The sequence below is a fragment of the Eleutherodactylus coqui genome, chromosome 7 (assembly GCF_035609145.1).
Source record: "Eleutherodactylus coqui strain aEleCoq1 chromosome 7, aEleCoq1.hap1, whole genome shotgun sequence".
Taxonomy (NCBI): domain Eukaryota; kingdom Metazoa; phylum Chordata; class Amphibia; order Anura; family Eleutherodactylidae; genus Eleutherodactylus; species Eleutherodactylus coqui.
Window position 1 is genome coordinate 218,941,626 of NC_089843.1, and position 25,698 is coordinate 218,967,323.

The 25,698-nt window shown below is 44.8% G+C and overlaps 1 protein-coding gene across 1 annotated transcript in view; it reads left to right on the forward strand.

The window, feature by feature from the left end:
- LOC136573598 (vomeronasal type-2 receptor 26-like) overlaps window positions 1-25,304 on the forward strand; it is a 115,274-nt gene extending 89,970 nt beyond the window's left edge. The window contains exon 7 of the mRNA XM_066574869.1: window positions 24,400-25,304. Within this exon, the coding sequence (XP_066430966.1) occupies window positions 24,400-25,304 (905 nt within the window). The remainder of the gene's footprint in view (window positions 1-24,399) is intronic.
- Window positions 25,305-25,698: the final 394 nt, after the last annotated feature.

Consider the following 25,698-nt stretch of genomic DNA (forward strand, 5'->3'; position numbering starts at 1 on the left):
TGCCCAGCTGTCTCTCCCCCCTGCTCCGGCTCCTCCCCCTCCTCCTCCTCCAAAACACGCTGAGATATAGACATAGGGGTGGTCTGGCTATCAAGCGACATACTATCATCCACCATCTCCTGTTCCGACAGCAAAGCATCAGCCTTTATGCTTTGCAGCGAACGTCTCAGCAGGCATAGTAGCGGGATAGTAACGCTAATGATTGCAGCATCGCCGCTCACCATCTGGGTAGACTCCTCAAAGTTTCTGAGGACCTGGCAGATATCTGCCATCCAGGTCCACTCCTCGGTAAAGAATTGAGAAGGCTGACTCCCACTTTGCCGCCCATGGTATTCCACTATAGCTCTACGCTGCTCATACATGTGAAGCGTAGAGTTCCACCGCGTGGGCAAGTCGCAAAGTAGTCGGTGCACTGGCAGATTAAACCGATGTTGCATGGTGCGCAGGGTGGCAGCGTCCGTGTTGGACTTGCGGAAATGTGCGCTGACCCGGCGCACCTTGCCGAGGAGGTCAGACAAGTGTGAGTAGCCTTTCAGAAACCGTTGAACCACCAAATTAAAGACGTGGGCCAGGCATGGCACGTGCGTGAGGCTGCCGAGCTGCAGAGCCGCCACCAGGTTACGGCCGTTGTCACACACGACCATGCCCGGTTGGAGGCTCAGTGGTGAAAGCCAGCGGTCGGTCTGCTCTGTCAGACCGTGCCACAGTTCGTGGGCCGTGTGCCTCTTCTCTCCTAAGCTGAGTAGTTTCAGCACGGCCTGCTGACGCTTGCCCACCGCTGTGCTGCCGCGCCGCGCGACACCGACTGCTGGCGACGTGTTGCTGGTGACACGTCTTGATTGCGAGGTAGAGGTTGCGTGGAGGAGGAAGAAGGTTTAGTGGAGGTGGCATACACCACCGCAGATACCAGCACCGATCTGGGGCCCGCAATTCTGGGGGTGGGTAGTACATGAGCGGTCCTAGGCTCTGACTCGGTCCCAGCCTCCACTAAATTGATTGTTACGGCACTCTGACCCCCGAGCGCCAGATGGGGTGCCCTGAACTTACCGCACCCCACTGTCCCTGCCTACTTGCCTCGACCTGGCTAACCCCAGGTGGACAACTGGGCGGCGGTTCCTACTCTGGCTAGGGACCTGGCGACTACCTAGAAGAACTAACTGACGGGGGACAGAGTGCCGACAGAAAAGGCAGGTGGAATGACCAAACAAACAAGACTGCGCTACAGGCAAGCTGGAGGAAGCTGACTGGCAAACTAGGAGCTGGCTGAGACTAGCAGCAGACAGACTAACTAGAGGCAGACAGAACCAATAACTGGCAGTGAGCTCAGGACACTGCCAGCCTTATAACTACAAGACTTCGCCCAGTGGGCGGGGAGTGGGAGGAGTGTGGGCGGCACCCTACGGGCGGACACGCCCACGCCGCCGCACACCAGCCGCTCCACATCGCCAGGAGAGCCCCGACGTCAGAGCTCCAGGACGCCGGAGCCGACGCTGGAGCGGCGCGCTGACCGCGGGAGCCTGCGATGCCCTGCATGGTAACATTACCCCCCCCTCTGACGGGGGACCTCCGGGCCCCCGGAAACTCGACCAGGCTTATCCGGAAAACAGCGGTGAAACCGCCGTACCAACACGGAGCGTGAACATCACATGCGAATCACCCAGGAATGATCTTCTGGTCCCAAACCCTTCCAGGCCACCAAATATTGTAGGGTTCCTCGACACAGACGAGAATCCAGGATCTCCTGGACCTCGTATTCAACTTCATCCCGGACCAGGGTGGGCGGAGGGGGACCGGAGGTGGGCATCACCGAAGGGACAAAAGGTTTCAATAACGATGGAACACCCCTGTGAACCCTCCATGTAGCTGGCAAACCCAGTTCGTAGGCGAGCAGGTTCACCACACGTGTGATGACAAACAGACCCATGTAACGTGGCGCTAGCTTCAAGGACGGGGCCCTCAATTTGAGATTTCTAGAAGACAGGTATACCTTCTGTCCCACCCTGTAAGGTTCAGATACAGACAGACTCTTCCCACTATGAGTCCCCGTTGCTTCCAAGTTTTTCTGTACCTCTTTCCATACTCCCCGAAGCGTATCTGTGGCGACATCCGCTGCAAGACAGACCGAAGGAGGAGGGATTGCTGTAAGGAAGCGAGGATGCTGACCGTATACACAAAAGAATGGAGATACCCCAGTGGAAGAACAAGGGCGGTTGTTTAGTGCAAACTCTGCCAACGGCAGGAACTCTGCCCACTGATGAGCCTTTTTGCTAGCAAACAACGGTAAATATTGCACTAAATCTTGGTTCTTCCACTCAGTCTGATCATTGGTTTGCGGGTGGAATGTTGAAGAGAAGGAAAGCGACGTTCCCAGGTTTCTACAGAAGGCACGCCAAAACTGCGACACAAACTGAACCCTGCAATCAGATACAATATTTTGGGGAACCCCATGTAGGCAAATTTATTTCTTTTACAAAAATCTTGGCAAATTCTTTTGCCGAAGGTAGCTTCTTTAACACCACAAAATGTGCCATTTTTGAGAACCGGTCGACCACCACTAAGATAGTGGTGCACATCTGGGATTCTGGTAGATCAGTGATAAAATCTACCGATAACTGTGACCATGGACTGGAAGGAACCGGTAGTGGTCTCAGAGGAGCCTCCGGAGGACGCCGCCGACTCTTGTTGCGAGCACAGATCGAGCATCCCCTAACAAAGTTGCGGATCTTCTGAGACATGCCTGGCCACCAGAAGTGTCTGGAACAAAGATCCAGGGTTCCCTGAAACCCTGGATGCCCTGCGAGAACCGACGAGTGAGATTCATCCATGACTGTAAGACGTAAGGTCTCTGGCACAAACCATCTGCCCTCCGGCACCCCCGAAGGAGCGTCCTGCTGAGCATTCTGTAGTTGCAGAACGACGTTAGACTCTACAGCTGCCACCACCACGCCAGGTGCCAAGATATTCTTGGGAGTCATAGTCTCACTTTCCGTCACCCCGAAACTCCGTGACAGGGCGTCTGCCTTCACGTTCTTCTCTCCTGGGATATATGTTACGACGAAATTAAACCTGGCGAAGAACAACGCCCACCTGGCTTGACGAGCTGTGAGTCTTTTAGCATTGGCGAAATATACCAGATTCTTGTAATCAGTATACACGGTAAATGGGTGTCTAGCACCCTCAAGATGGTGTCGCCACTCTTCCAAAGCCCATTTGATAGCCAGTAATTCACGGTTACCCACGTCGTAGTTGCGTTCTGCTGAATTAAACTTCTGCGAGAAGAACGCGCATGGGCTATACCCAGATCTCCCACTGACTTCCTGCGACAAACCTGCTCCCGTCCCCATCTCAGACGCATCTACCTCAATGAAAAAGGGTAGTCGTGCGTCCGGCTGTATTAGCACCGGGGCCGTCGTAAATGCTCTTTTTAGATGACTAAAGGCCTCAAGGGCTGCAGGCGACCATTTTACCAAGTCGGCCCCCTTCTTAATCAGATCGGTCAGGAGTTGAGCAATAACTGAGTAGTTCCTAATGAATTTGCGGTAAAAATTTGCAAACCCTAAGAACCGCTGGAGAGCCTTAAGGTTGTCTGGTCTGACCCATTGGGAGATTGCAGCTACTTTATCAGACTCCATCTGAATCTCCGTGGGTGAAATCACATAACCAAGGAAAGATACTTGTTTAGAACCAAATGTACATTTCTCTAACTTGACAAAAAGTTGATAGTCGCGCAAACGGGTCAGAACCAACCTCAGGTGCTGCACATGTGAGTCCCAGTCAGGCGAGTACACCAGAATGTTATCAAGATAGATGACCAGAAATACCCCCAGGAAGTCGTGAAAGACCGCGTTCATGAAACCCTGAAACACAGCGGGGGTGTTACAGAGTCCGAAAGGCATGACCAGACATTCAAAATCCCAAAATGTTGAACGCCGTCTTCCATTCATCTCCCTCTCTAATACGATTTAAATTGTAAGCCCCCCTTAAGTCCAGCTTGGAGAACCAGTGGGCCCCTACCACCTGATTCAACAAGTCAGGAATTAGGGGCAAGGAGCACTGGTTCTTCACTGTGATTTTATTCAAGGCCCGATAATCCACACAAGGCCTCAATGTCCCGTCCTTCTTCTCTGCAAAGAAGAGACCTGCCCCGGCAGGGGACCTGGACGGCCGGATATGTCGTTTGGCCAGAGCCTCGAGACTCATGCTCACGGCCCGACAAATTGAAAATGGCTCCCTTAGGGATGGGACTGTCGGGAATCAGATCAATACCACAGTCCCACTCCCTATGGGGAGGCAGAGCCTCAGACAGTTTTTTGGAGAATACATCCTGAAAGTCTGACAAATACTCCGGACTAAGCACAGTATCTGCGGAGCACATGGCTATAGTAGATTGGGGATCATCCTGTCATAATCACCTATGAGTCAATTCCCGGGTGGACCAATCAAATTGGGGATTGTGCAGTGCCAACCAGGGCATACCAAGCACCACATCAACCGACATCTTTTCCATAACCAGGAAAGACAGTTCTTCCGAGTGGAGAATCCCCACCGTGAACTGTAATCCTGGGGTCCTCCATCGTACCAGGCCTGTAGAGAGAGGGGTAGCATCAATACTAGTAAAATGAATTGGCGTTTTCAGCGCCACAAATTCAGCCATCAGGGGTCGGACAAAACGCAGGCGTATCAAGTTAGCGGCTTCTCCGGAATCAATAAACGCCTACCCTGATCGGGAAAAGTCCCGGAATCTGACCTGACACGGTACCAAAAGCTTAGGAAGTACCTGAAGTCCTAGGCAATCCTCCCTACAATCGCCTAAGACTCAGAGTTTTCCGCCGGAGAGTTCAGGCTGCGGGCAGATTTAAATACTCGAGTGTCACTTGATCTCGCCAGCCACTCACTGCAGGGGGGTGGGATAGGGCTGGAACATCACAGGAGGAAGTTGTAATGCCTTCCCTGTGTTTCTATTGGCCAGAAAATGGTGCAAATTTCTCAGGGAAGGAAATGTAATGGAGTCGAGTACCGCGTGGTGCTAGTCTCGAGTAACGAGCATCTCGAACAACCTAATGCTCGGACGAGTGCGCTCGCTGATCTCTACTCTTAAACAATCATAGATATTAGTAAATGAGCAGTTTAATAAATCCTCTTACTGTAAATATTGTAGTACTAATCTAGGAATTCTATTTCGCCCACTTTAGATGAATGTAATAAAGATTGGACCTGGAAATTGCACAATATTTCACCCTCTCCAAATCCAAATTGGACTTGTAGATCTTGAAAGGATTTGACTCTGTCATTTTCTATTAAAAGGGTTGTCTCGCGAAATCAAGTGGGGGTATACACTTCTGTATGGTCATATTAATGCACTTTGTAATATACATCGTGCATTAATTATGAGCCATACAGAAGTTATTCACTTACCTGCTCCGTTGCTAGCGTCTTCGTCTCCATGGTTCCGTCTAAATTCGCTGGCAGCTTGCTTTTTTAGACGCGCTTACGCAGTCCGGTCTTCTGCTCTGAGCACGAGCAGCTTCAGTGTGCTCGCCGCTACAGCTCTTCTGCGCATGTGCAGACGAGCTGTATCTTCTCGGGAGCGCGCTGGAGCGGCCATTCTGCTACCATCCTCTGTTAGAGGAAGGTGCAGAGCCACCCAGCCCAGCCGCCCAGGTAAGTGATGGGTGACGGACGGACGGGGGTGACGCGTGACTGACTGCCGCTGCGGCCCCGGAGCCTACCGCTGTGGCCCCGGAGCCTACCGCTGTGGCCCCGGAGCCTACCGCTGTGGGTTACCTGCTGCCTGGCGGTGGGTGACTGGTCGGCCGCGTTCAATCCCGGGATCCGGGCGGCAGCTGCGGGGCATCTGGTTGTCAGGGAGACACAGCTGGTAGCGTCTCGGGAGCGCGCACGTCGGGCTACAGCAAGCGACGGGAAAAGAGCCATCGGCCATCTTGGGGAAATTTTTTATAAGTTGCTGAAACGCTGGAACTGTAAGTACATACCAGCTAGAAAAGTCATTTACAGGGGGGCTTAGTAATGTATGCTTAATTAGGGGGACTGGGCAAAAAAAAAATTTCACTGCTTCCTCGAGACAACCCCTTTAAGTTCTTAATGTAGGTGATACCCTTGGTTCTCCAAGAGCTAGTTGATAGTCAACCACTGGTGTTAGTCGGTGGGATTAGGTAGTTTGGTTCTCAAGGAAAGCATGCCAGGAGTCCAGGGAGGCTTGTATAATTGAAGGCAGTACCGGATTAGTGGTTCTTAATGTCTGTCCTTCTTGATAATGGCACAAAGAGGTCACCCATATCAATGTTCCCGGAGTTTTGGGGCTTATTATTGTGTTTTTTATTGCTCTCCACCCTAGGGCTGGTGTTGTTATTGCCCACTGTTTGGTTTGGTTTATGATTATGGCCTTGTAATAAGCTTCCAGTTTTGGAATTCCCACTCCCCTTTGCCTTATCTTAGTGACAGTATGTTTGTTGCAATTCTGTTTTTTTTTTTTGCCTCGCCAAAGTTGGAAATTTGTCTTTGGAATTTGTTGAGAATTTGTTTAGGGACAATGACTGGCAGGGCCCTGAATACATAAACAATTTTGGGCAGAGTGATCATTTTATATATATAGATGAGCGAGCGTACTCACTAAGGCAAACTACTCGAGCGAGTAGTGCCTTATGCGAGTGCCCGCCCGCTCGTCTCAAAAGATTTAGGTGCTGGCGAGGGGCAGGGAGCGGCAGGGGAGAGCGGGGAGGTACAGGGGGGAGATCTCTCTCTTTCACTCTCTCTCCCACGCTCCCACCTGCTCACTCCCGCAACTCACCGCTCTCCCCTGCTGGCACCCGAATCTTGAGACGAGCGGGCAGGTACTCGCATAAGGCACTACTCGCTCGAGTAGTTTGCCTTAGCGAGTACGCTCGCTCATCTCTATTTATATACCATCATTCTGCCTAACCAAGATAGTTCTTGTGTTTTTATGGGAGTTAATGTCCTTTTGTATGGACTCAAGGAGGGGGGTGAAATTTTTTTCAACCAAAAGTTTTAGCGGAGAGGTTAGGATAACGCCTAAATATGGGATACATCCTGCCTGCCAGCTCAAAGGAAATTCTGTTTGTATTACTGATTTTAATTTTGTGGGAATGTTGTGATTTGCTTGTATTTAATTTGTAAAAGGATACTTTTCCAAATTGTTTGATGATTTGATGTGCTTTTTTGGAGTGACGTTAGTGGCTTGGTTAATGAAAGAATGATGTTGTCAGCAAAGAGGCCTATTTTATGCTGGTGAAGGCATGCGGCAATTCCCTTTATCTCTGGGTTGATCCATAATGCTTCGGCTAGTGGTTTTACAGTTGTGAATAATAGTAGAGATAATGGGCAACCTTTCTGTACACTGTTTGTAATTTGGAAAGGTTTTGACAGGGTGCCATCCACCAAAACTCTTACGGAAGGGTTGGCATATGAGGTTTTAATGATGTTTATAGAGTTTTCACTTAGTCCAAATTGCTTTAGAGTTAAGAAGGCATATTCCCAATGAAGCCAGTCAAATGCCTACTCTGCATCCAAGGCTAGTAATATAGTTAGGGTTTGGGTTTTTTCAACACAGTGTAGCAGGTCAATAATTCTCCGGGTCCCATCCGAAGTCTGTGTACCCTTACCAAAGCCTACTTGGTCCGAATGATTTATGTTTGGTAGCAAGTCGAGAAGTCTTTTAGCTAAGATTTTCAGAAAGATTTTTGCATCACTGTTGAGCAAAGAAATCGGGTGGAAGTTTTTGGGTAAGGGGGGGGGGGGTTACCTCGTTTGGGAAGGGTTACTATTGTGGCCTGCAGAAATTCCTATGGGAAGTGGCTAATACTGGAGACTGAATTAACTGCTTTTAATAAATGTGGGGAGAGTTGGGTTGAGAATTATTTGAAATACTTATTAGCGTAACTATCAGGTTCAGGCGCTTTGGGGGATTTTTAGTTTACTTATTGCCTCTACTATTTCCATTAGTGTTATCAGGGTTTCTAATCTCTCATCCAATCTCTAGTTATTTTTGGGAGGGGGATTTGTTGGAGGAAATCAATATGTTTTGGTTAGTGGGTTGGGAAATGTTTGGGTCTTTTTTGGGATTATATAATTTTTCATAGTATCCCCTAAGTATGGCCGCTATCTGTTATGGGTGAGAAATCTTATGACTAGAGATGAGCGAGCATACTCATCCGAGCTTGATGCTCGTTCGAGTATTAGGGTACTCAAGATGCTCGTTACTCGAGGCGAGCACCACGCGATGTTCGAGTCAATTCCATTTCCTTCCCTGAAAGTTTTGCGCCATTTTCTGGCCAATAGAAACACAGGGAAGGCATTACCACTTCCTCCTGTGACGTTCCAGCCCTATTCCACCCCCCTGCAGTGAGTGGCTGGCGAGATCAAGTGACCCCTGAGTATTTAAAGTGGGGCCGCCCGCTGCAGTGAATTAGAGATGCACAGCATACGGCCACAGCGACTGATAGAGGGAAAGTGATATACACACTATATAGCCTGTATTCTTTGACCAAAAAACCCAAAAAGATCCCTCTTAGGGTTACAGCTGACCGTTTAAATTTTACTGGGTGTCTGATGGGAGTTTTAGTCCATCACTATTGCACTTAGGCCTGTTTGCGGCCTTCCTGACTATTTTTTTCTGCCTGGAGTTTGCCTTACTATACCGCTCTCAAAGTCTATGTACATAACTTCAAGATTATTTACACCGGCCTGTGTCTGCAGTGAATTAGAGACACACAGCATACGGCCACTGATAGAGGGAAAGTAATATACACAGAATATAGCCTGTATTCATTTACCAAAAAAACCCAAAAAGCTCCTTGGTTGGGCTACTTTTGACCGTTTAAATTTTACTGGGTGTCTGGTGGGAGTTAAAGTCCATCACTATTGCACAGCCTGTTTGCGGCCTTCCTGAATATTTTTTTCTGCCTGGAGTTTGCCTTACTATACCGCTCTCAGCGACAAAGTCTACGCACATAATTCCAAGATTATTTACACCGGTCTGTGTTTGCAGTGAATTTGATGCTCAGCGTACGACCAACACTGGTACTTATAGTGGGAAAGTGATATACACAGTATATAGCCTGTCTTCTTTTCTAAAAAAAACAAACAAAAAGTTCCTTTGTTGGGCTACCTTGACGGTCTGCATTTTACTGGGTGCCTAGTGGGAGTTTTGGTGCATCACTATTGCATTGCTAGGCATGTTTGCGGCCTTCCTTCCATTTTTTTTTGCCTGGATTTAGCGTTACGATTCCTGCGTGAAAGTGTACGCATATAATTCCATAATTATTTACAGCGGTCTGTGTCTGCTCTATTCATAATCCACCATGCTGAGGGGTAGGGGTAGGGGTGGAGGATGTGGACGCGGGCGAGGATGCGGAGATCCAAGTGAGGGTGTGGGCACAGGCAGAGTTCCTGGTCCAGGAGTATCCCAGCCGGCTGCTGCGGGATTAGGAGAGAGGCAAGTTTCTGGGGTCCCCAGCTTCATATCTCAATTTATGGGTCCACGTGGTAGACCTTTATTGCAAACAGAGCAGTGTGAGCAGGTCCTGTCGTGGATGGCATAAAATGCATCCAGCAATGTATCGGGCACCCAGTCTTCTACACAGTCCACTGCTGAAACTCTGAATCCTCTGGCTGCTGCTCCTCCTTCCTCACAGCCTATACTGCTGCTTCAAAAATGGTACTGGGGTCTGCATATGTTTCTGCTACATAAATGTTACAGGGGTCTGCTGATAATGCTGCTACAGAAATGTTACAGTGGTTTGCGTATACTGCTGCTAGAGAAATGTTACTGGGGTCTGCCTAAACTTCCACTACAGAAATGGTACTGGGGTCTGCCTATACTGCAGCTACAAAAATGTTACAGGAATCTGCCTATACTGCTGCTACAGAAATGTTCCTGGGGTCTGTTTATACCTTTGCTACAGGAATGTTACAGCGGGCTGTCTATAATATGGGTGCACTAAGTCTTCCCATAGCGGTGTTTTACCTATGTGGCACAAATAATACAGTGACTGACTAGGCCAGAATTGCTGGCCGAGGCCAAGTTGCTTGGTGGGGCGAAACTCTCCCATGGTTGGGCACTCCGAATTCTTCCTGTGTAATACCATCTTTGTGCACTTGCAGCATAGGCTAGGCCAAGGAACTCAAAGACTGCCCCTTCCAGTGTTGAGCTATCTATGTTGCAACACATGGATTTCCCGTTGCTATGTAACTCAGGGCACCTTGGGTCACAAAGGTGGAGGCTTGGAACCGAGCCTGACCCTGGGCCCGCTAATGTGCTTCCCACACAGACTATAGCAGGTCCTGGTCATGGTGTCTTGGGCTTGTAATGCCACCTCCTCCTGCTTGGGGTCAGGGGATCAGCACTGGGCATCATGTATTTTCTCCCGTGTTACCACAATTAACTGAGACACTGGTTTGGGCCAAAGAAGAGGACCGTTACTGCATTGATGAGACCTTCACAACTGTACTAGCATCAGAGTCTGCTCTATGCCCGCGATTGCTAAGGGTGTGGGCAGAGGCCTATGGCCTCGGCGCACTTTAAGTCTGCCATGTTAGAGCAGTCTGATTCCTTCATATTTAATGCTGTCTTTGGGTTCCTTCGACTCGCCTATGCTGTGGGTGCACACAGACTTCCCATAGCGGTGATTTCTCTGTCCTGCACAAAGTGACTGACTGACTTGGGTAGGGTGCATAGTGCAGATGCCTTTCCCCTTGCGGTGTCGCTAGAGCTATCTGACACCTAGACAGAATGAATACTGTGTGGGCACATGGACTGCCCATTGCTATGTCAGTCGCAGCACCTTGGGTCTCACAAGGTATTTGCTGGGACCGAGCCTGGCCAAGGACCCGCTCACATCCTTTCAGCACAGGCTACAGCGGGTCCTGGTCATGGTTTGTTGGCCTTGTGAGGCCACCTCCTCCTCCCGCTTGGGGTAAGGGGGTCAGCATTGTGCATCATGTATTTTCCTCGCGTTACCACAGTTTTCTGAGAAACTTGTATGGACCACAGGAGAGGAGCATAACTGCATTAATGAGACCTTCACAGGTGTACTAGCATCGAAGTCCGCTTCCTGCCTATGATTGCTGAAGCTGTTGGCCAAAGCCTATGTACCGGGGGAACTGCAACGGCGCCAGGTTGGGCCTGTGGAACTTTTTCCTGGCTAATCCAGTCTTTGGAGCGGTGAAAGAAAACGTAACGGATTTACTGAGACCTTCACAGCTGTACTGGCATTGAAGTCCACTTCCTGCCTACGATTGCTGAAGCTGTTGCCCGAGGCCTATGTCCCGGGGAAACTGCAACGGCGCCAGGTTAGGCCTGTGGAACTTTTTCCTGGTTAATCCAGTTTTTGGAGCGGTGAAAGAAAACGTAACGGATATACTGAGACCTTCACAAGTGTACTAGCATCGAAGTCCGCTTCCTGCCTACGATTGCTGAAGCTGTTGGCCGAGACCTATGTCCTGGGGGAACTGCAACAGCACCAGGTTGGGCCTGTGGAACTTTTTCCTGGCTAATCCAGTCTTTGGAGCAGTGAAAGAAAACGTAAGTGATTTAATGAGACATTCACAGGTGTACTAGTATTGAAGTCCGCTTCATGCCTACGATTGCTGAAGCTGTGGCCCGAGGCCTATGTCGTCGGCGCAGTGTAAATCTACCATGTTTGGCCACTCTGATTTCTTTATTGTTCATGGCTTGGGTTGTGTTGGACCCACCTATGCTGTTGGTGCGCACACAGCCTTTCCATCGTGGTGTTTGACCTGTCTGGCACAAAGACACTGACTGACTTGGGTAGGGGGCAGAGTGCTGATGGCTTTCCCCTTGCAGTGTCGATTGAGCTATCTGACACCTAGACAGAATGAATACTGTGTGGGCACATCGATTCCCCGTAGCTATGTAACTCATGCCCACGTTTGCAGCTCCTGACGGAGGTTGGCACTTTATTGGAATGAAGATCGAACATCAATTTCTCGTTGATTCTCAACTGCATTGGGAGCTATTGCCCCGCCCCTTTTAAAGAGGGTCGCTACCTGGCCCTAAATAGACATGAGGGTGGTGTGGCTATGAAGTGAGCGTGTGGCATGAGGGCAACTGAAGGCTGCGCAGGGACACTTTTGTGTGCTATGCGGACGCAGTGTCGTGCGGGGGGGTGGGGCAGCATGTAACCCAGGAGAAGAGACAGCGGTGTGTCCCACAGGCAGTGATTGTGCTTGGTTGGAGGTAGTGTGGTGCTTAGCTAAGGCGTGCCTTGCTAATGAGGGTTTGTCCGAAGTAAAAATTGTTAAGGGGGGGCAATCTTGCTGCTATTGTGGCTTAATAGTGGGACCTGGGAACCTGAGATGCAGCCTAACATGTTGCCCCTCACCTGCCCTATCCATTTCTGTGTTTCCATCACATTCTTGGGTTTTCCAGATTTTCACAAATGAAAACCTTAGTGGAGCATGGGTCATATACAAAAATGCTCGAGTCGCCCATTGACTTCAATAGGGCTCGTCACTCGAAATGAACACTCGAGCATCGCGAAAAGTTCGACTCGAGCAATGAGCACCCGAGCATTTTGGTGCTCGCTCATCTCTACTTTTTCCCCAGTATCCCAGACAAAGGGAATCTTCATTCTAGCCTCCTTCCTTTTTTTGTGGTTTTCTAACCATTTGGATGGCTTGCCTAATAAAGCATACATATTGGTTCTCAATGTGATAGTTCCCAGCAAAAGAAACCAGGTAATCTTGTAGATATGATACCTTTTAATGGCTAACAAAAATGCATAATGTAATAGCGAGCTTGTGAACCTCTCTGGTTCTTTTCTCAGGCTTAAAAGGAATAGATCTAAAGAGGCATGAATATTTATACACACTTATAACATACATACTTATGACAAGGCACAGACATGGATGTAATTGGTTTGCACTTAAAAGGAATACTGCAACAGAAAACAAACGTTTTTGACTAGGCACTGATAAGGGAGTGAAAGTTTTATGGTCCCTGAATTACTGTTGAGGGGGTCGTCAGACCAGGAATACTGCAAGAGGAACACAAACATTGCTAGCTAGACACTGATAAGGGAGTGAAAGTTTTATGGTCCTTGAATTACTGTTGATGGGGGTTTTCACCAGGCCAGCAGACTTATCTGCTATAGATGTCTCATACCTCCCATTCACCCATAAATCCTTCTAAATAATTTAACCCACTATTCAGCGTGTCAAAAGTTGTTATCAATTTATATTCCCAAATTCTTCTATGGTTTTGTGACTTGAAACCACTAGAGATAAGCGAGCGAACTCGGCCACGCCCCTTTTACGCCCGAGCACCGCGATTTTCGAGTACTTCTGTACTTCGGTGAAAAGATTCGGGGGGTGCTGTGGGTGAGTGGGGGGTTGCAGCGGGGAGTGGGGGGGAGAGGGAGAGAGAGAGGGCTCTCCCCTGTTCCCCGCTGCTACCCCCCGCACCGCCACGCCTCCCCCCGCCCCCGAATCTTTTCACCCGAGTACTGAAGTACTCGAAAATCGCGGTGCTCGATCGAGTAAATACTCGAAACGAGTATACTCGCTCATCTCTAGAAACCACCCTTCAATATCAAAAGTCTCATATCCCCTATGTCATGTCCATGGTTAGAAAAGTGCTTGACAATAGGTAATTTTCTCTTTCTTTCTCGGAGCTCAGCTGAAGGGAGGTATATATAATATATATTATATATATATTATTTTATTCTTGCTTTGTTTTGTTTTGTTTTTTAAAGCACTTTTTCTGAATTTTCAGGGAAGGCCTTATATTTAAAGCCCTTCCCTGAAATCAATTGAAGGGGTTTCCGTCAGCAGAATCCCCTATCGCAGCTGACGTGTGACAGCTGCGGTAGAGAATTGAGGAATTTCTCTGCTGCATCTGTCACAGACGTGGCAGATGTAGCAGCAGGGAATTCTTTTAACTAGCGGGGATGATGGAAACATCTGCCGCATGCAGCAGATGTTTTCTTCATACCCGCGGGGGCACGGCAACGGCGGAGAGGTAAGTAAATTTTTTATTTTTTACACTAAAATTTTTCTTTTTCAGAAAGGGCTTATATGTAAAGCCCTTACCTGAAAAAGAATGTAAGGCCGTCAGCAGCTCCATTGACAACAATGCGTGCATTCCCTATGGTGCACGCATGTCCTATCTTTGCAGGCACACGCCTGTAAAGCACGGACATGTGAACACAGCATAGGGAATGCATTGTTGGAAATGGAAGCGTGTTTTTGTGCATGTGTATGCACGCACAAAAACACGCTGGTGTCAAACCACCCGTAGCCTTAAAGGCATGCTCCCTCTGTGCAGTCTATGGCTGCCTCCTTATGCACTTTACAGTATATGCACACAGAGGACAGTTAAAGTTTCCTCAATATATACAGGAAGATGAGTATATACAAATAGAGGTGACGGAGATTCTCTTCCGTATATGCACATAGAGGTCAGGTAAATACTCCTCAGTATAAAAATCATTTCCATAGGCTTTTTGCTTTCTGAGGAAAGAATTATGTCATGTATTGTAGATTTTCAGTTTTTCATGTTTCAAATTGAATATTGAAGTTACGACCCCTATCCTTTTTTTTTTTTTTTTTTTGAATCAATAAGTTTTTTTATTGGTCTTTGGCAAAGGATTCATACAGTAAACATCTATAATTGTCTTTAAGTACAACATGTTATACAAAGATTATAGTTTATACAATCCTTATTAGATATAGGATATGTATCAATTAAACTGACCGATTAAATACTTTATTTTTGAATAAAACATGTATTGAATTTTTGCAAGTTTAGTTTCTAAACCAAAAAAAAGACAAAAGAAAAGGGAAGGAGAGTGTGTGTGTGTGTGTGTGTGTGTGTGTGTGGGAAGGGATGAGAGGGAAGGGAAGGAGGGGGGTGTAGGGGTAATGGGGTTAAGGGGGAAGAAAAACAAAATTAAAGGGGTTGTCCCGCGAAAGCAAGTGGGGTTCAGCACTTCTGTATGGCCATATTAATGCACTTTGTAATGTACATCGTGCATTAATTATGAGCCATACAGAAGTTATTCACTTACCTGTTCCGTTGCTAGCGTCCCCGTCGCCATGGTGCCGTCTAATTTCAGCGTCTAATCGCCCGATTAGACGCGCTTGCACAGTCCGGTCTTCTCCCTGGTGAATGGGGCCGCTCGTGCCGGAAAGCTGGTCCTCGTAGCTCCGCCCCGTCACGTGTGCCGATTCCAGCCAATCAGGAGGCTGGAATCGGCAATGGACCGCACAGAGCCCACGGTGCACCATGGGAGAAGACCCGCGGTGCATCGTGGGTGAAGATCCCGGCGGCCATCTTAGTAAGGTAAGGAAGAAGTCGCCGCAGCGCGGGGATTCGGATAAGTACTAAACGTTTTTTTTTTAACACATGCATTGGGTTTGTCTCGCGCCTATTGAAAAAAAAAAACCCGTTTCGGCGCGGGACAACCCCTTTAAGAAAGGATAAAGCAAGAATTATAACTATAATCAGGTCTACATGGGAATTCCTTATTGTGGGATAAGGCGTAACCATGGGTTCCACGTCTCAGTGAATCTTGAGATTGCATTGTTTCTAAGGGCTATTATTTTGTTTCGTATATACGGTGTTCCAAAATCAGCTGTGAAAGTTCTAGAGTATTAGGTGGCGTTTCAGATCTCCATTTTTTAGCTATTATAAATTTGGCTCCTAATAGAATATGTCCTTTTAGCTTTTTCAGCGGAGCATGGACCTTGCCAGGATCAAGTAGTAATATAGCTACCTTTGGGTTAAATGAGAGGTGAAGCCCAGACACTTCATGTATTAATTTGTACACCTCTTTCCAAAATACAAGTAAATATGGGCATGACCAGAATATGTGGATCAAGGATCCTCGACCACCACAGTTTCTCCAACATTGATCACTTGTGGATATCCCTCTCTTATTTAGCTGGGTTGGCGTGAAGTACCAACGTGCCAGTACTTTCAGGTGAATTTTGATCAGATTAGCTCCCTGAGAGGCGTGTCCCGCCCATCTGAAAGCTTTGAGCCACTGATCTATAGATATTTCTTGGCCCAGATCTTCCTCCCAGTTTCGCAAGTGGCATTTTTTTCGTGGGTCTCAAGAAGCCTGTAAAATTGTCATAGAATGACCCGGTTGTCATTTTAGTGTGTGCTTGGTTAAGAATTGAGTAGGCTATCTCTGGAATTTTCATATTTTGAAGACTTTGTGTGCGTAGGAAAGAACATATTTGAGTATATTTATATATTTCACACTTTGTCAGATGGAATTTGGACATAAGCAAATGAAAGGGTAGAAGACCCTCTGTTGAGCTAAGGTCTGAAATAAATCTGATCCCTTTGTGTGTCCAAGAGTTTAGTTGGAGGTCGGGTATAAAGTATTCCAAGATTCTAATAGGAATATTGTAGAGTGTCTGAGAAGTACTTTATTCTGCGTTTTGGACTAAATTGTTCCAAGCTTCTAATGAAGCTTGCATACGTGGAGAGAGATTAGGGGTATTTAGATATTTCAGAAGTGCAGGAGAAGATGAGGCAACAGCAGAGACGTAAAGAAGAAGTTTTAGTGGTTTATTTTTATTGTATTTTGAAGGCCACCCTATCTTTGGATTATGTTGTGTCCACGAGAGCAAATGGCTTGGTATGGTAGATTTACGGTAGGATTCCAGGTTGGGGAGGCCCAGTCCTCCTTGGTATCTATTTAACGATAGAATAGATAGCGCTATTCTAGGTTTTTTGTTTTGCCATATATATAGTTAGAGAGTTGTCTTTGGAATCCTGCGATAGTTTGTCTCAGAATTTGTATGGGAAGAGTACGGAAGAAGTGAAGAGTTTTAGGAAATATTATCATCTTATATATGACAACCCGACCCATCCAAGAAATAGGGCGAAAGCTGAAGGAATCTTTCTTTCGGAAGGTCGGAAATAAGTGGGGGAAAATTTACCCATATTAGGTCAGAGATGGGAAAGCATAGATTTATACCTAAATAAGGAATGCTTTTTGTTTGCCACTTTTCTCTTTCTACTTCTTGTTTAAGTTCTTCTGTAATGAAGATACCTAAAATTTGTGATTTAGTTATGTTTAGTTTGTAAAAGGATGTTTCAGCAAATCTAGTTAAAGTATGATAGACTGTTCTAAGGGACCCAAGTGGGTTTGTGAGTGTAAGTAAGATATCATCAGCGAATAAACTGATTTTGTGTTGTCGGAGTCCAGCGTTTATACCCTGTATGTCTGGGTTATTTCTTATGTGTTCAGCTAGAGGTTCCATAACCAATGTGAACAATAAAGGTGACAGAGTGCATCATTGGCGGGTGCCATTTGTTATGGAGAAGGAACCATCGACTAGTACTTTAGCTGATGGGGACGTATATAGCGAGCATATAGCTTTAAGAATATTGCCACAGAAACCAAACTTGCTTAAGGTAGAGAAAGCAAATTCCCAATGGAGTCGATCAAAAGCTTTTTCAGCATCGAGGGCTACCAAAATTGTTGGGGAGTGTGTTTTTTTGGTTTTATATAAAAGGTTAAGAATTTTCCTAGTCCCGTCTGAGGCCTGTCTCCCTTTTGTGAAGCCCACTTGATCCGAGTGTATGATCTCTGGTAGAATTTTTAGAAGTCTAAGAGCTATGGTCTGTGCACACATTTTAGTATCACAGTTTAAGTGAGATATAGGCCTGAAATTAGATGATGTAGTGGGATCTTTACCCGGTTTCGGAATTGTTACGATTGTTGCCTCTAACATCTCTGGAGGAAAAGAACATTGTTCAATACCTTGATTAAAGGCCATTGACATGTGTGGGGCTAGAGGGGTGGCAAAATTTTTTTAATGGTCATTAGATAATCTGGTCTGGGGCTTTTTGGGGTTTTAAAGATTTGATAGTATCTACAACCTCCCTAGATGTTTAAACAGTCTAGATGGTTCTTTGAGAGAGAACGTAACTTTACTTCTTTTAGAAAATTTTCTATTAATTGAGGTGATAGTTGGGGCGTATTTTTGTTGTCCTTTAAATTGTATAGCTTATTGTAGTATTGGCGGAAGGCTTCTGTCATTTGAGAAGGGTGGTAGAGTTTTAATTTCTGGTTATGTAGATCTGTAATGTAAGGGATCGAGGTTTTTTGTATTCTTTTTTTTTTACAAGTTTAGCCATCAATCGTGATGGTTTGTTGTTTGATACATAGAAATTTGATCTCATTACCCTATCGTAATTGTCTACTAGTCAAGTTGTAAGCTTTTGTCTTAAATTAAAGAGCTGATTATGCAGTGTTTCAGAAGGGAAGGCGCACAGTTGGTTTTCTATGTTAGATATTTGAGTTAGAAGTATATTGAGCTGTTTAGCTTTTTCTTTTTTATGATAGGCGCTGATTTTAATAAGAACCCCTCTAATGAAAGCTTTATTAGCGTTCCATATAGTGAGTGGCGACACTTCAGGGGTAGCATTGTTTTGAAATATTCCTTTAGATCAGATATAATTGTATTGTAGTGTTTTGGGAGCTTCATTAAAAATATATTGTTTTTCCACTATTTGGCTTTTTCTTGGGCGCCTTCCAATGTTATAGAGATCAATGCAGGAGCATGATCGGACCATGTAATAGATCCCAATTGAGCTTTCGTGAGCACGATATGGGCGCTTCTATTAACTAGGATAAGATCTATTCTGGAAAAGGATTTATGTCTCGCTGGATAGAAGGAATATTCCCTGGAAGAAGCATTTAAACATCTGAATGTATCAAATAATGCTTCTTTGTGTATCCATGGAGATAGAGAGGGAGTAGATCTCAGGGTACCTCTTGAAGAATCAAGCCTTTTGTTTGGTACAGCATTAAAATCTCTGCAAATAATGGGGGTACCCACCTTGGGCCTCCTTATTTTTCTCAGTCTTGTTTAAGAAACGTAAGGGGGTGTATATAGATTGACAAGCGTGAAAGGTTTAGAGTTTAGCGAGCCCGTTAGTATGAGTTATCTGCCTCCCAGGGTCTGAAATTTTTGTATTAATTTCAGCTTGTATGGAGTCTCTGAATGCTATCAGAATCCCGGCTCGCTGTTTTGGAGAGGATGCTAAGAAAATGTTGGGAAATTTTTTATGTGAAATTGTTGGGAAAGCAGAGGCTATGAGATGGGTCTCCTGTGCACATACAATATCTGCATCCGCAGATAGAGCTTCCCTCCATAGAGAGGATCTTTTAAAGGGTGAGTTGAGCCCATTAACATTTAAGGATGATATTTTAATTGACATCCTTTATAATATCTCGAGTAATTAGAAAAGAGAAACGCGGGGTTGTTAAAGCCCAAGCAGACCAAAATTTTAAAACTTGAAATGTAACAAAAAAGACACTTCTATTGCATAAAAGGTTAGACATTAACTTCTTAGTATTTGCATAATTTTTTTTCAAAATACTAAGATTCGTAACAAGAATGCGAATAAGTAGCAAGTACCTATAGCTTAAGACCTGAAAGTAAGGAAAGTAAGTGTTAGGTTATCGCAGGCTGTAATGCCTGATCAATGAAGGGGGGAGGGAAAGAGTTCACCCAGGAGAGAGCCATCCGGAACCACCTAGCAGAGTAGTGAACGAGATCCCCTTATAAGGCATTCACTTATGGGTCAGTTCTTGATCTTGTTTGTGCGATTTCCTTGGAGAAAGTTGTTGACGTTGAAGTAGAGCTAAATTTATGCCCCATGATTTTAGTAGCTGTTTGGCTTCTTCTGGTTTAAAAATTACATGGGTTGAATCATCCTTTCTGATCAGGATTTTTGTTGGAAAACCCCATCTATATGAAATTTTGGCTTGTCTCAGGGCTGTAGTAACTGTGGAGACTTTTTTCCTTTCCAGCGTAGTAGTTTTAGATAGATGTGTGAAGAGATGAATATTCTCATATGGAACAGGCAGTTGGATAAGTTTTCGCGCGGCCGACATTAAGGCTTCCTTCGTTTGGAAAAAATGAATACTTGTGATAATGTCTCTTGGGATAGAGTCGGAAATGAATCTAGGCTTAGGCAGCCTGTGAGCTCAATAGTCAAGTCATGAGTAGTGGCTTCCGGAAGTAGAGTGGCCATTAGGCATTTTATATATTTAGGGATTTCAGATGTTATACTAGATTCAGGTTACCCCATGTATTTTAATGTTGTTCCTCCTGTTTCTATCCTCCATATCCGTAATTTTTGCTTTAAGTTGGTCTACTTCATCTACTAATTCGTAATGCACATTAATTAAGGCATTATGAGATTGTGAAAATTCACCCATTTTATTTTCAGTGTGGGAAACCCTTGCACCGAAGTCTTCTAGTGTAGCTTTCAAGGATGTATTTAGGAATTTAAAGTTGGATTGTAGGGAGTCACTTAAAGCAACCACCATGTCCTTAATGAAGGATTCTGAAGCTGATTGTGATAATGAGGGTAAAGAGGATATATATTCCTTCAGAGAAGAGGTTTGAATTTCAGGAAAATCTGTGTCCTCTATTCTTGGACGTTGTTTAATCGGGCTTATTGAGGGAGATAGATCCTGTGCTCCATGTGGAGAAGAAGCCAGCGCCATTTTATAGGTAGGCTGGGTGGGTGCGTTATGTCTTTTTTCTCCTGATTTAATTGGGAGAACTGCAGGCTCACTCATGGTCTTGAATAGATCACTCTGGTGAGGACCCATCCACTACTGCTGGGGACGCTGAGCGTTCTCCTCTGCTCTCTGCACTTGAGGCGGGAGAAAGCTGGGATCTTGCTGCAGGAGCGCGCCAGGCTGCCGCCACTGTGAAGAAGGCATGCAGCCGCTTCAGTTGCCGGTGTGAGGCTCTGCATCGGGACATCCCCGAAGATTAAGGAGTCTCAGCGAGTGAAGCTGCCAGAGAGGAGACCTCAGAGTTAGCGTTGGAGTCACTTCTAGGTAGGATCCTAAGCGGAGATAGGAGATTACGCTGCCATCTTAGAGCTCATCCAGACCACGCCCCCCGACCTCTAGACTTTTTCTGTTTTTGACCTAACGAATGGTTGTGGCAAATTTCACGTTGCATGGTACAGATGTTATTTGTTACTTTAAACAACTTACTTTGGTGCTTACAATTGAATAATCAAGTGGTGGCTGCTTTACATTTCAAATGTAGGACCTAAAGAATGGTCATGTCAAATTTTAAATTTGTATGACACCTGGAAGTTAGGGAATTAGATTAGGAAAATAACATGGAGGGGCACTTACTTTTGCACTTAGTATTGAATCACAGGCCAACAAATCTTTCTGAATTTTCTGTTGCATGAGATTTTTACATGAGATGATAACTGTTTCTAGGTGCATTTTCAATGCTGATTTCAAATCTGTCATCAGTTTTTGTGTGGATGCTATAGTTTTCTTGCAATTTGATATTTTTTATTTTACTCAGAAAATGTATGCTTTCCCATTTATTTATTTTTTTCATCTTTCAGGTTCCACTGACTACGTGCTACATTGTGACTTGTTTACAGTCAAGTAGAGTAGGTTAAATAGAGTAAAGACTGAACCTCAGAAGGGAATAAGAACATGTCAATCTCAGTTTGTAATATGGCTTCACCAACTAGAGACAGATGTGTGAATAAACCTGATGCCTTGTGCTACATATGTGGATGCTACACACTTCCTCATCAGAGACGGAATATAACGTCTTTTTTGAGACTTGCTTACAAAACTTACTTCAAAATTCCTCTTGGTGACCAGGACAAGAAATGGGCTCCGCATATTGTGTGAAGAAATGCTGCGGGACTAGACGAAAGGGTCTACCTTTTGGGGTTCCCATGGTTTGGCGAGAACCCAAGGACCATGTTACTGACTGCTATTTTTGTCTTGTCAGCATAAGCGGTGTAGGGAAGAAAAATCGTCATGCAATCACGTACCCGAATGTACCTTTGGCAATAAGACCTGTAAAACATGGTGAAAATCTCTCGCTTCAACTTTTCAAAGTGAGGATGATGAAGACCATGATATGGGGGATGAAAAGGTTCTAGAAAGAAGAATCCTCATCTGACACGGTACAGTCTTCATGTCCTCAAAAACGTAATAAACAAGAACTGAGTGACTTAGTGCATGATTTGTGCCTCTCCAAGCAATCTTCAGAGCTGTTAGCCTCAAGACTCCACGAGAAACATTTGCTACATCACTCAGCAACAGTTTCTTAGTTCCGAAAGAGAGAGCAAGATTTTATTATATTCTTTTCAGAGGAAAAGGATTTTGCTTTTTGTCATGATATTCCAGACCTTCTCCATGAATTAGGGATAAACCTGTACAGTGCAACAGAATGGCGATTTGTTTCTTGATAGCTCCAAGCGTAGCTTAAAGTGTGTTCTCTTGCACAATGGTAACGTCTACAGTTCACATTCTGTGAATTTGCGAGAAGAGTACGATGATGTCAGGAGAGTAATTGATCTACTAAAATATCATGAGCACAACTGGATCATTTTTGTGGATCTGAAAATGGTTAACTTTCTTCTTGGGCAACAAAAAGGTTTTACCAAGTATCCATGCTACATATGTATGTGGGATAGCAGAGCTCGAGGAAAACACTGGGTACACAAAAAGTGGCCATACTGTGAAACTTTAGAAGTCAGTCGAGACAGAATAATTTTTCCCCCTCCACATCAAGCTTGACCTACTGAAGCAGTTTGTGAGAGCATTGGATACATATGGCGATTGTTTCCAGTATATTGTTTCTGCACTTCCAGCTTTATCTTTTGAGAAAATTCAAGCAGGAGTGTTCAACGGTCCTTAAATTCGTGTTCTTTTACGTGATGAGAAATTTGTCAAGAAGGTGAATAGAAAGGAACAGGCAGCATGTATGTCTTTTGTAGAAGTTACTAAAAGTTTTCTTGGTAACAAAAAAGCTGAGAATTTTGAATCTTGATCAGTTCCCAGAAAACCTTGGGGATGTTAGTGATGAGCAGGGAGAACACTTCCATCATGACTTGCGTACAATAGATTAAAGATATCAAGGACGACGGGATAAGAACATGATGGCAGACTACTGCTGGTCCATAAAACGTGATTGCCCTGAGCAAGTACATAAACGCAAAAGCTATAAGCATAAATTTCTGCCAGACTACAACTAATGCCGACTGTAATGGCCCGTCAGAAAGTGGTTGTTCATTACCCTACATGTTTTGTAAATAATAAATACATTTGCATCATATCAACTAAGGTTTTTATTTCCCTATGTACAATGTACTTAATTATGTCGAAAATGCCTTAAAAGGGAAATATTTAAATGTTAAATTGCAAAAAAACTAGAACTTATAGTAAAAAACTAACTCCAGATTTGAAAAGTTTGTTGGTCAGTGAACCAAGTTACGGCCCTTTTACTTTTACTATTTAGGATCTAAAGAATAGTTATGGCAAATTTCAAGTTTGTGCCGTACAGATGTGTGTGATTAGTTACATTACAAAGAGGCTCACTTACTTTTGCACTTAGAATTGAATAATCAAGTTGCAACCCCTTTATTTTTCCTATTTAAGATCTAAAGAATGGTGGTGCCAAATTTTATGTTTGGTCGTTAATGGAAAGTTAGAAAATTAGATTAGGTACATAACATAGGAGATCACTTACTTTTGTGCTAGAATTGAATAATCAAGTCGTGACCCCTTTACTTTATATACAACCTAAAAAATGGTCCTGCCAAATTTCAAGCTTGTATGACACTGGGAAGCTAGAGAATTAGAGAATAAGTGAATCAGTCAATCAGCAGCTGGTATAAGTTTTACATCTCCCTGTATATAGTGATATCGACCATGCTGGTATAACCTGGGTATCTCCTGTATATTATTTCACACTTTATATACAATTTAAAAAAGCGTGTCAGAAACCTGCATATGCTATTGTTTAAATCCACAAATGTTTTTTAATAGTGTATGCAGTTTCTTAGAAACACGTGGTTTTTGAATACCGCGTAGAGTTTTTTGATGTGTTTCAAAAATGCAACAAACACCCTGAAAACAGCGTAGGGCTGCAAACTAATTTTCACATAGTCCAGGAAATGCATCATGTTTGGAAAGCTTATGCCAAGCGGTCTAGCTCATGTATGGAAGTTCATTTTGCACCTGTATGCAGCATGGTTTAGATATGTGTACGGGTACAGGAGGAGGGAGACCTGAGCTGAACCTTTGCACTTGAGCCTTTAGCTAGACCCCTGGTATGTATCATGAACATGTTGGTGCCCCTGAGCTCAATCAGCTTGTCACTGCTGATTAACTGCCTGCTTCCACTCAAGGATGGGGAGCTAACAGTTTTGAGAGTGTTAATGGGGTCCACATCCTCACCAAAAGAGTCAATACCCCAAAACGGTTAGACTCCTGTTCAGTGGTAGTTTTAGCCCCGTTAGATTGATCAATATGATAGATAGATAAACATAAATAACATTTTATATATTATGAAATATTCCTGCAGATGCTGAGAACTGTATAAAATGCCAAAATGATGAATGGCCAAATGAGAAGAGAGACGAATGCCTGCCGAAAGTCCTGGAATTCATCTCCTACCAGAATGATACAATGGCTTCTATATTTTCCGGTGTCTCAGTCTTTGGATGTCTTGTGACCGGCTTCATATTGAGAATATTTATTTCCCACCGGGACACTCCTATTGTTAAAGCTAATAACCGGAACCTGAGTTATCTCCTCCTGGTCTCCATCATTCTCAGCTTCCTCTCCATCTTCATGTTTCTTGGTTGTCCCACTGACATAACTTGTAGATTCCGGGAAACCAGTTTTGGGATTTTTTTCTCAGTAGCTGTCTCTTCACTTCTCGCCAAGACTGTTATGGTCTGTGTAGCTTTTAAGTCTACAAAGCCTGGAAGCCCCTGGAGAAAATGGCTGAATGTGAAGTTGCCCTATACCATAGTGCTGTTGTGTTCATCTATACAAGTTGTCATCTGTGTTATCTGGTTGTCTATTTCTCCTCCATTCCAGGACTTTGACACTCAGTCTTATCCTGGAAAGATCATCATTCAGTGTAATGAAGGCTCAGATATTTGCTTCTACTCCATGTTGGGTTATATGGGGCTCCTGGCAGCGGTGAGCTTTGTTCTGGCTTTCATGGTGAGGACATTACCGGACAGTTTTAATGAAGCCAAGTACATCACCTTCAGCATGCTGCTGTTCTGCAGTGTCTGGATCTCCATGATCCCAGCTTATCTCAGCACCAGAGGGAAATACATGGTAGTGGTGGAGATATTTGCAGTGATGACGTCCAGCACTGGACTTTTAGGTTGTGTGTTTTTCCCAAAATGTTTTATTATCATGTTTAAATATGAAATGAATAGAAAAACTGATTTGCTGGGGAAAAGGAAGTAATCTTGAAAAAATATGACCCCCTGATAATAAAGAGTAGTACAGCTTGAACATATCTTGTCAAAGCGCCTACTTCTGGTAAAGTGACAGGTAACCCACCCACTTATCATATCTCCTCAACCCACCTCCTTCTTGTAGAAATGTAAGTAGCCATACCTGTTACATGTGCTGCTGGGATCTGTAGTTATAAGCTTCCTAGCAGCACAGCCCTTATAGTGTTAATTGATTGACCTGGCTGGGGGTGTGGTACTTCTTGCTAGCCAATCCCCTGGGTCTGTGCTCACATATAAACCCAGCATCTGGCCAGTCTCTGGCTGGATCCCAGGGTGAGCAGTCATTGTTAAGAAAATTGTAGATCAATGTATCAGTTAATTGTTCTTTTATTGCATTGTAGACT